Source organism: Molothrus ater, unplaced genomic scaffold (assembly GCF_012460135.2).
Source record: "Molothrus ater isolate BHLD 08-10-18 breed brown headed cowbird unplaced genomic scaffold, BPBGC_Mater_1.1 matUn_MA556, whole genome shotgun sequence".
NCBI lineage: Eukaryota > Metazoa > Chordata > Aves > Passeriformes > Icteridae > Molothrus > Molothrus ater.
Genome location: NW_023416547.1, coordinates 61594 through 72428, shown reverse-complemented (window position 1 = coordinate 72428; position 10835 = coordinate 61594). Strand labels below are relative to the sequence as shown.

Genomic DNA, 10835 nt, shown 5'->3' with positions numbered 1-10835 from the left:
GGACAATTTTAAGACAGAAAGATACAAGAGCTGCTTCTCTTATTTTTTTTTTAATATTTTTTTCTATTTTTTTTCCATTTTTTGTTGGGTTTTTTAAAGACTTTTTTTTTTTTTTCTGCGACTGTAGTGCAGGAAGCCCCGATTTTCGCTTAGGCAGAGAAAAACTCACCCGAGAGCAGGAAACTCGGAAAAAAAAAGCGGAGGGGGGGGTAAAAAAATTAAAAACAAAAAAAAACAAAAAAAGAAGAAAATCCCAACAAATAAAGCGAGAACCGTATCTGTTCTGGATTCATAAATAAGTTATCACATTCAAGGGCTCACAGAACACATGCCAGCTTTCCAGAAAGCACCAAGAGAGCACGGACACACACATTTAGAAGAACAACGAGAGCAGGAGGAGCATCTGGAAATAAAATTTAATATTTTTTTTTCCTTGTTTTTAAACAAACAAACAAACAACAAAAAAAAACCCCACAAAAACTTGCGGAAGGGAGCTCAGTCCTGGGCTGAGGGCACCCCCAGGAGCTGCTTTGGGGGGCGATCAGCCCCGAGGGTGCCTCGCTGCGCCGTCCTCCCAAACCGCGCATCTGCCGCTCCTTGCTTTATTTCATTATTCGCTTTATTTCATTATTCGCTTTTTTTCATTATTCGCTTTATTTCATTATTCGCTTTTTTTTTCATTATTCACTCGGGGCTTTCGCTGTGGTTTTGGGGTTTTGTGTTTTTTTTATTTTAATTTTTTTTTCTATTTTTTTTTTTTTCGCCTCCTCCTCCTCCTCCTCCTCCTCCTCTCCTTCCTCTTCGCCTCCTGCTCGTTCCGGCCGCGGTTTGTGGCCGGCGAGGCTCAGGGCTGGAAGGCGCTGCCGGCCGAGGCCAGGCTCATGCTTTTCAGTTTGTTGTCCTTCTTCCACTTCATGCGCCGGTTCTGGAACCAGATCTTGATCTGGCGCTCGCTCAGGCACAGCGCGTGGGCGATCTCGATTCGCCTCCTGCGGGTGAGGTATCTGTTGAAGTGGAATTCCTTCTCCAGCTCCAGCGTCTGGTAGCGCGTGTACGCTGTCCTCGCCCTCTTCCCGTCTGGTCCAGTCATGTCTGGGTAACACGGACAACACCGGGGTTGGGGTTTGCTCTTTCTGCTCGCATTTCCTCTATTTTTAATTTTATTTTTATTTTTTTTTCCGCCTATTTTTAAATTTTCAGGCCTATTTTTCGCGCTTTTAATTTTTTTTTTTTTTTTTTTTACAGTAGAAAGCTGCGAATTGCCCCCAATTAACAGCACCCCACCCCCCCCCCTTCCTCCCGTGTCTCCTTCTTCTCCCACCCCACCTCGCCCACGTGTGGAGCCCCCCGGCCCCTCCAGACCCCGATTCCCCACTCGTGTCCATCACTGAGCAGCCCCGGGCGCCGCTGCCCTCGCTCTGCTCTCCCTCCCGGCTGCGCCCTCGCAGCTTTGGGGCAGAGAATCGGGGATTTTTGAGCTCGGAGCCGAGCTCGGGGGCGGCTCTGCCTCCCCTGGCGGCTTTGGGGCTTTGGCAAGGGCGGCTCGAAAGGAAACCGGGGCAGGACGGGGCTGCGAGCCCCATCTGCGCCTCCAGCTCCATTTTGATGCTCGATTCTTCCCTTTCCACCCACCCCGAGAAACCCCCCCGGCCTCGGTTTTTGAATCACCTTCTCCCAGCACCCGCGCGGTGCCCAGGGCTTCGGGAAAGCGCCGGTTTGGCGGCGGGGAGGGCGAAAGGGGAAATAAAATCGGCCCCCACGAACACACGGACACACGCAGCCCCCCCCCCGGCCCTCCGCAGGCGCCAGAGGCAGCTTTAGAGCGAGAAATACAAAAGCAATAAATAGCTGCGATTCTGATCAAAGCAAGCGCCTCCGCGGAATAAAGGGAAGGAGAGAGCGGAAAAAAAGAAAAAAGCGAGCGGGGCTGGGGGGGGGGGGGAGGGAAAAAAGAGGGGAAAGGGGGGGAAAAAAGAGAAAGAAACAGCGGAGAAAAGGAGCGAGGTGGGGTGGGGGGGATGTGCGGCAAGAAATGAACAGGCACAAGGACGGAAAAAGAAGGAGCTGTACCATGGCTAATGTGAAGTTTCCTCATCCAAGGGAATATCTGAGGTGCCTGCCCTTCTGTCGCTGCCGTGGAGGTCGCGATGGGCTCTGCCTGCGCTCGGGGGATGCTGCTGCTTATTGGAGTGCCCTCGTCGGCTCCCGAGGACGCGCTGGTCTCGTCTAGTTCTGTGAAATTTGTGTTGGTGCTGCTGGCAGCAGGAGCCGGCTCGGAGGGGGACGGGGCGGGTTTGCCTCCGTGGCTCTCGCTGTTGGAGCAGGGCAGGGAGTCGGGAGAAGATAAGGAGCAGCTGGACGCCTGTCTAAACCTGCTCTCCTGAGCTGGAGAAGGGAAACCGCGGGAGCTCTCGCCCACAGCCCCAAAGTGACTGGAGGAGGCTGAGCGGTTGATGCTAAGGTCCATCCCATTGTAGTTGTAGCCATAAGAGCTGGAATGCATGGTGCTTGAATCTCTGTAAGAACCGTTCATGGAACTGCCGGTCCCATAATTTAGTAACTGATAGTCGGGGCCATTTGGGTAGCGCCCTGAGAACGAGTTTACAAAGTAAGAGCTCATTTGGGTTATTTTGGAGGGCTTGATTTGTGGCTCGTGGTCGTTATAACCCCGTGCTTGACGATTTATGATGTATTAATGAATTATAGCAATGCACTGTACTTCGTTTTTGCTATGTATGCGGCCAAATATGGGGGGAGGGTGGGGGGTGCGTTTGGGCGTCACGTGCTTTTGTTGACCAGTCGTAAATTCTCGCTGATGACCTCAAGAGGTAATTCATGCTCTATGGTTACAAATAATGACGAGCGCGGAGCCGCTTTAGGCCCAAAGTCGCCCCAAATCCGCCGCCGCCATCGCCCCCCGCCTGGGCGGAGCGCGCCACCTGCCGGCCGCGCCGCGCCACTGCAGCCTGCGCCCCCCCCCCTTCCTCCTCCTCCTCCTCTCCCCCAAAAAAAAAAAAATCAAAAAACCAAAAAAAAAATTCAAAAAATCCCCGTCGCCCCCACTCGGTTCAGTTCCGTTTGGCTTTTTTGAAAAAAAGGAGAAAAATGTATTTAAAAAGAAAAAAGCAGGGGAGTGAGGAGAGGGTGCGGCGCGTCCCCGGGCTCGGGGTTTTCCTGGAGAAGTCTCGGTGTTGGAAAAGCGCTGGAGAAGTTTGGGATGAGGTTTTGGGTGCCTGGGAGGCCTCTGGGGGGTCCGCAGTTGGAAGGGGTGGCGAGGAGGAGCTGCGGGTGATTTTGGGGCGGTTTCTCCGTGGAAAAGTCGAGGTTCCTTCGGCCAGGAGCTCGCACCTCAGTTCTGGAGGGGAGAAAAGAAACTGGGGGGAAAGACGGGCGGGAGAAAGGGAAGAGAGGCGAAATCCGGCCGCTGGAGTGGTTGGCAGCGTTGGTTTTTAGGATGTTCCTGCTCCTGAGCGTCTCCAGGTCCTCTTTGAGCCTTGGGCTGCGAGGTTTTCCCTCCCCGTTTGTTGCCCTGCGAGGAACATCGGGGAGCAAAAGCGCTCGGAAGCCGGGGAGAGCGTGGGGAAAGAGCTGGAGTTTTTTAGGCATTACTTTCCTCTTTTTCCTCTCCTTCTTCTCTTTTCTCCGTCTCTCTCCTTGTTGATTTTTTTTTTTTAAATTTTTCTTTTCTTTCTTTTTGTCCTTTTTTTTTTTAATTTTTTTTTTTCCTTTCCCTCCTTCCGAGGCACTTTCGGAATTTCGTGCGCTCGCCTGCAACTCGTTGGGAATTATGCGCCATATTGAAAGTGACATATAATTATAATAATTACGGGCAATGAAAAGCGTGGCAATAATAGCAAATGTCCTACAGCTGTGAAGCTTCTGCATGAATTGATTTTAAGAGTGGCTGGCACTAAAAGCGCCTCGTGGCGCGGGGGGGACGCGCTCCCACCCGGGGCTTTCTGGTGGCCACGAGCTGCGCCCCGCTCGCCCCTTCCCGGAGCCTTCCCAGCCCCAGATCCCTCAGCAGATCGCAGCAAAAAAACCGCAAAAAAATTCCTCTCCTCTCATTCCATTCCCCCACAGGCGCACACCGAAAGTTGGGGATTTCGCAAGGAAATTCCTCGCTGAGGAGCGCGAAACCTTCCCCGTCCCATCGCCAGCCAAGGCAAGGAGCCGCTGGCCGGAGAAAATAAAAATCTGCCCTTTCCAAGGAGCGCAATTCAGGATTTCCCCCACTTTTTTTCCTCCAGTTTAAACGGGCGCTCATTCCTGGCATTGAGAATTTTCAATGCGAATTTTCAATGAGAATTTTCAATGCGAATTTTCAATGCGAATTTTCAACGCGAATTTTCAATGCGAATTTTCAACGCGAATTTTCAACGGGAATTTTCAATGAGAATTTTCAATGAGAATTTTTTTTTCCGGGGGTAAATTCCTTGGAAAGCTGGAATATTTTTAATTTTTTTTTTTTTTTTTTTGCGCCACATTTCTCTTCGATTCGGGGGCACGGAGCGAGGGGAGCAGATGTTTGAAAGATGCTGGGCAAATGTTAGGTGGCTTCGGCGGATAAATGAGAGCGCGTTTTTGCCCGTTCCCTTGATTTATTGTGGAGATGGGACGGGCGTTTCGTCATAACTCTTTGTACTGTAACAATAAAAAGAAAAAGAGAGAGAACGAGAGAGAGAGGGAGCGGTGCTGAGGCAGAGATGTCAGCCAGGAAATGCTCCTGGCCAGAGGGCTCCAAAAAAAGGGGGGAAAATCAGAATTTTCTGCGATCCCGCGCAGGGCCAGGGGACATCGTCACCCAGAGGGCGGCGAAAATTCTCCTTTTCACCCCCTGGAAAAGGGAGAATTCCCCTCCAAGCAGCGCCAAGAACGACAGGGGAGGGCTGTGGGGTGAGATCGAAGCCTTGGCTTTTATTAGAGAATTCCATGTTCATACCTAAGACAAACTCCAAACACAACACGTACAAAAATTAATAAAATAGAACTTTCTGTCGTTGTTCTTCTCGGGTTTTTTTTTTCTTGTTTTTTTTTCTTGTTTTTTTTCCTGCAGCCTCGTAGGTAGTACTCAGTTCTTTCAGTAGATTTCTCCTTTTTAAAATAAAAAATAAAAAAAGGCAAAAAAAAAAAAACAAAAAAGGAAAAAACCAAAAAACCCAAAAAACCCTACCAAAAACAAACACCCCCAAACTAATTACAAAGAACCTCAGGGTTGGATTAATTTACCAAAGCAGTAAAAAATTAAAAAAAAAATTTAAAAAAATATAAAGAAAAGAAAAGGAAAAAAAACCCCAACTTATGTCAACCGTGCATGAACCATTTGTACAAAATTAGGACAATAAACACCCCAAATGACAGATATTGCAGCACTTCCATTAAATACAAGAGTTAGCGGATTACTAACAGTGACACCAAGGGTAGAAACACGGCTAGGAGTCCTTTTTTTTTTTTTTTTTTTTAATTTTTTTTTAATTTTTTCCCCTTTTTTCTCTTTCCCTTCCCTTCCCTCCTTCTCTCTCTCCGTCTCTTCACTTTTTCATTATTATTCTTGTGATTATTATCATTATTATTATTCCATTTCGTGGAATAATAATGGGAGGGAAGGGGGGGGGGGCAGAGCGGGAGGGAAAGGGCAACAAAACCCCCTCAAAACGCCGCTAGAAACCCGATTAATTTCGCGTTTTTTTGTTTGTTCCTGGACAAAACCAGCGGGGATCGGAGCCCGGGGCGGCTGCGGCCCAAACTTTGCGGGATTTGCCCCAGCGAGGAGCGGGAGCCCGCGCCCCTCATCCCCTCCTCTCACACATTCCCTCCTCAATTCCAATTCTTTAGCGGTTTCTGAGTTTTAAATAACTTTTTTTTTTTGTTGTTGTCGTTGTTGCTTTTTTCTCTCTCTTTTTTTTTTTTAATTTTTAAATTTTTTTTTTAATTTTTTTTTTTTTAAATTTTGACATTTTCTCCCGCATCACTCGGCCGCTTTCTCCTCCTCCTCCTCGGCGCTGAGCTGCGCGGAGCTGAGCAGTTTGTTCTCCTTTTTCCACTTCATGCGGCGGTTCTGGAACCAGATCTTGATCTGGCGCTCGGTCAGGCACAGCGAGTGCGCGATCTCGATGCGGCGCCGCCGGGTCAGGTAGCGGTTGAAGTGAAATTCCTTCTCCAGCTCCAGCGTCTGGTAGCGCGTGTAGGTCTGGCGGCCCCGGCGGCCGCTCGGCCCGAAGGACGAACCTGGGGGAGCCCGAGAGGGGAAAATCAGCCAAAAAAACCCCGCAGGAAACGGCCCGGGGAATGCGGGGGAAAGCACAAAAATGTGTGGGGAAATAGGGGGGGACACAAGGAAATAGGGGGGAAATAGAGGGAAATACAAGAAAATAGGGGGGAATATAAAAATGTGTAAGGAAATAGGGGGGAAATACAAGAAAATAGGGGGGAATATAAAAATGTGTAGGGAAATAGGGGGAAAATACAAAAATGTGTAAGGAAATTGGGGGAAAATACAAAAATGTGTAAGGAAATAGGGGAAAATACAAAAATGTGTAGGGAAATAGGGGGGGATACAAGGAAATAGGGGGGAATATAAAAATGTGTAAGGAAATGGGGGGGAATACAAGAAAATAGGGGGGAAATAGAGGGAAATACAGGGAAATAGGGGGGAATATAAAAATGTGTAAGGAAATAGGGGGAAAACATAAAAATGTGTAAGGAAATAGGAGGGAAATACAGGGAAATAGGGGGGAATATAAAAATGTGTAAGGAAATAGGGGGAAAATATAAAAATGTGTAAGGAAATAGGGGGGAATACAAGGAAATAGGGGGGAAATAGGGGGAAATACAAGGAAATAGGGGGGGAATATAAAAATGTGTAAGGAAATAGGGGGGAAAAGGGGGAAAATATAAAAATGTGTAAGGAAATAGGGGGGAATACAAGAAAATAGGGGGGAATAGGGGGAAATATAAAAAAATAGAAGAAAATCGGGGGAAACACAAGAAAATAGGGGGAAATAGGGGGAATATAGAAATGTGTAAGGAAATAGGGGGGACACAAGAAAATAGGGGGGAAAGAGGGGGAAATATAAAAAAAATAGAAGAAAATAGGGGGAAATGGAAGAAAATAAGGGGCAGTATTAAAAAATAGAAGAAAATAAGGGGGAAAGGGGAATTAAGGGGAAAATAAAGGGGAATTAAGGGAGAAACAGGGGGAATAGGAGAAATGGGGGATATAAGGGGAAAATGGAAGAAAATTTGGGGGGAAATAAAGGGAAATGGGGGGAATTAAGGGAGAAGTAGGGGGAATAGGGGGAATTAGGGGGAAATAAGGGGAAAGAGAGGGGAAAGAGGGGGAATAGAAGAAAATGTAAGGAAATGGGGGGAAAGAGAGGAAATAGGGGGAGTTAGGGGGAAATAGGGGAAATAAGGGGGAAATAGGGGGGAATTCGGGGGAAATGAGGGGAAACAGCGGAAATAAGGGGGCATAGAAGGAAATAGGGGGAAATAAGTGGGAAACAGAGAAAAATGGAGGGAAATAGAGGAGGGGGGAAGGAGGAACACGGAGTTCGATTTTGGGGACGGTGCGGAGGGGGCCCTGAACAGCTCCAGGAGGGCACTCGGGGCGGCCCGGCCGGGCAGGGGGGTTTGAGCCGGGCTTTGGGCACGGGGGGTTTGAGCCGGGCTTTGGAAAGGGGGGGTTGAGCCGGGCTTTGGGCACGGGGGGTTCGAGCCGGGCTCAGGGCAGGGGGGCTTGAGCCGGGCTTTGGAAAGGGAGGGTTTAAGCCGGGCTTTGGAAAGGGAGGATTTAAGCCGGGCTTTGGGCAGGGGGGGTTGAGCCGGGCTCAGGGCAGGGGGGTTTGAGCCGGGCTTTGGAAAGGGAGGATTTAAGCCGGGCTCAGGGCAGGGAGGATTTAAGCCGGGCTCAGGGCACGGGGGTTGAGCCGGGCTCAGGGCAGGGGGGTTTGAGCCGGGCTTTGGAAAGGGAGGGTTTGAGCCGGGCTTTGGAAAGGGAGGATTTAAGCCGGGCTTTGGGCAGGGGGGGTTTGAGCCGGGCTTTGGGCACGGGGGTTTGAGCCGGGCTTTGGGCAGGGGGGGTTTGAGCCGGGCTCAGGGCAGGGGGGTTTGAGCCGGGCTTTGGAAAGGGAGGATTTAAGCCGGGCTCAGGGCAGGCAGACAAGGCCAGACCCATCTCGTTCGGGGTCCTGAGGCACCTCAAGGTGTTCCCGGCCCCCCCGCGCCCGTCCCGCCCCGCGGCAGGGCCGGAATAGATGGGGGCATTTAAGCCATAATGAAGTGAATCGATCTGCCCCAAGCCCGCGTTAAAGAGGACGCAACACTCGATGTCCCCGCGCTAATGGACACCAATTTGGAACTTAAAAGGCAACAAATGCGTCTGAACATGGGCAAGGAGAGCAGGGAGGCTGCTGGTATTTTTCTTTCCCCCCCCCCGTACCCCACCGCCTCCACTTATCTGATTTTTAAAAAATTATTATTGCAGTTCTGATTGAGGAAACAGCACTTAAAGAAGCCATCTATCACCGGGGAGGGGGGGAAGAAAACCAGGAAAATCCTCCCCAGGCAGACTTTTCATTACGTGCGAGCCGCATTACAAATGCAACCGTCTGCCTTTAAACACTTTTTCCATCATTTAATTCTGGCTCGGAGAGAGAGAGGGAGAGAGGGAGAGGAGCTGCGAGGGGCGCGGGCCGGGGCCGTGTGTGTAAAGCCATCCAGATCTGATTTAGAGGAGAGATCTCCGTGTGCGTGTGGGGCACAGACAGAGACAAATCGCTGTCGCTGAGTGACACGCGAACAGGAATGTGGCAAAAAGAGAGGGGAAAAAAAGGGGGAAAACCAGAAAAAAAAATCCAAACACACCAAGGGAGGGAGTGGGAGAGAAATTCAGAAATTCAGAAATTCAGGAATTCAGGAATTCAGGAATTCAGGAATTCGGGAATTCAGGAATTCAGGAATTCAGGAATTCAGAAATTCAGGAATTCAGGAATTTAGAAATAATAATTCAGTTCTGGGGTGGGAGCGTTTCTAGCTCGGGGTGGAGCGGGGGCGATCTCGGAGCGCTCGGAAGTTTTGCTGCGTGTTCGGAGCCCGAGTTCCCCCGCTGGAAGTTTGGGCTCTAAAACCGAACCTTCCTCCTGCTCCCCTCGCTCGCGCTCTCTCTCTCTCTCTCTCCCCCTCCCTGGCGGTAACAAATAAGAAAAAGGGGAGGGAGGAGGAGATTGATGCATTTATTGCTGGAAAAGAGAAAACTCACTATTGCAAGAGTTCATCCGCTGCATCCAGGGGTAAACCGGCGCGGAACACTTTTGCTCCTCGCTCTCTCCGAAGGCGCTTTTGCCGTGCGCGCAGTCCTTGCGCGCCTCGGCGCCGAAGGAGGGCACCTGGTCCAGGCTGGGAGGGGCGCACGCCGGCTCCTTGTCCCTGAAAAAGCCGCCGGGCCCGTAGTCGCAGGCGGAGGCGCGGCCGCCGAACGCCGCGGAGCTCTGCTGGTAGTAAGGAGAGGAGGAGGAGGAGGAGGAGGAGTAGCCCTTGTCCTGCGCGGCTCCATAGGTGCCCGGGTAGTGCCGCAAAGGGTCCGCGTAGCCCGAGGGGTAGAGCGGGAGCTGTCCCAGGAAGGGCTCCTGCCCCGCCGCCAGGCTCACCGGGAAGGTCGAGTTGACAAAATAAGAACTCATCGGAAAGGAGAGAGACAGAGAGGAGAGAGATTTCCCCCCTTTTTTTTTCTTTTTTTTTTTCCTTTTTTTTTCCTTTTTTTTTCCTTTTTTTTTTTTTTTTTTTTTTTTTTTTTTTTTTGCCGCGTGTGTGTGTGCGTGTGCGTGCCGTCCTTTTTTTTGCCCGGGCTTTATGATTTGTTGTGTTTTATAGTCCAAGTGGTTTAGCTATTAGCGGTATATCGGAGATTGGGTTTTAGCTGAAGGGAGATGGCGTGGTGCCAGCGAGGGACACAAGGAAATACAACCATCTGATCACGGGCTGACCAATAGCAGGCGCCTGAGGTTGCAAAATAGCACCCATGAGGAGCCGAGATTGCACCAGGGACCCCCAAGAACAAACCGTCCACCCCCTTTTCCCTCCCTTTTAAACAACAGAGAGGCACCCCCTTAACCAAATAGAAAACCTCTGCCGAAAGGAGCCTTCTCCCGGCGCTCCGCGAGCTTCATAAATAAATAAACGCGCGGTGCCCCCGCTCCCCTCCTCCTCCTCCTCCTCCTCCTCCTCCTCCTCGCCCTCCCCTCTTCCTCTCCCTCCCCCGGAGCGCGCCCGTCCGCGCGGATGGCGCTGCGAGCGCCGAAATTTTCGTATTTGCGCCCAAAACCCGCGCGCGGGGTCCCCGGCGGAACCGTGCGGAGCTGGGGGGGGGGGGGGGGTGGGGGGGGTAAAGAGAGAAAGAACAAAAAATTTTTAAAAAGTTCATTCCCGGCGGCGGCCAAACTTTAACCCCGGTCCCGAAATGAGCTCAGGGGGACGGGGCGGGGAAAGAGCAGAGAAATGAAACTCAAAAGTCAAAAGTTGCTCTGTGCCAAGTTCGCAAGGACGAGACCCCGCGGCGGGGGCTGCGCCGGGCTCTGGACAAGTTCGGCGGCTCCGCGCCGCGCTAATTAGCGCTAATTAACGCCGCCCGCTCCGCGCGGCCCCAGCGCAGCCTCCGCCGCGGCTCCGCGCTTTCGTCGGAAAAGCTCCGCGGTTCGGGAGAGAAATGGCAAATGGAAAAGGCTGGAAAACACTGGAAAATGCTGGAAAATAATGGGAATGTTTCCTCCGCGCTCCGGCCGGAGCCGCTCTCCCCCGCATTGTGCCCTCTTGCGTTTTTTGTTAATGCCAGACCCGCG

General features: G+C 51.0%; 2 protein-coding genes across 2 annotated transcripts; both read right to left on the bottom strand.

Moving 5' to 3' along the window:
• Positions 1–844: 844 nt before the first annotated feature.
• Positions 845–2658, bottom strand: HOXB5 (homeobox B5). Its single transcript, XM_036404881.1, has 2 exons — positions 2071–2658; positions 845–1092 (listed from the first exon to the last, which is right to left on the bottom strand). Exons 1-2 carry the CDS (start codon positions 2618–2620, stop codon positions 845–847), a joined length of 798 nt encoding a protein of 265 aa, XP_036260774.1. The 5' UTR covers positions 2621–2658.
• Positions 2659–5952: 3294 nt separating this feature from the next.
• HOXB6 (homeobox B6) lies at positions 5953–9701 on the bottom strand. The gene is made up of 2 exons (XM_036404880.2): positions 9260–9701; positions 5953–6228 (listed from the first exon to the last, which is right to left on the bottom strand). Exons 1-2 carry the CDS (start codon positions 9678–9680, stop codon positions 5969–5971), a joined length of 681 nt encoding a protein of 226 aa, XP_036260773.1. The 5' UTR covers positions 9681–9701; the 3' UTR covers positions 5953–5968.
• Between the last annotated feature and the right edge of the window lie 1134 nt (positions 9702–10835).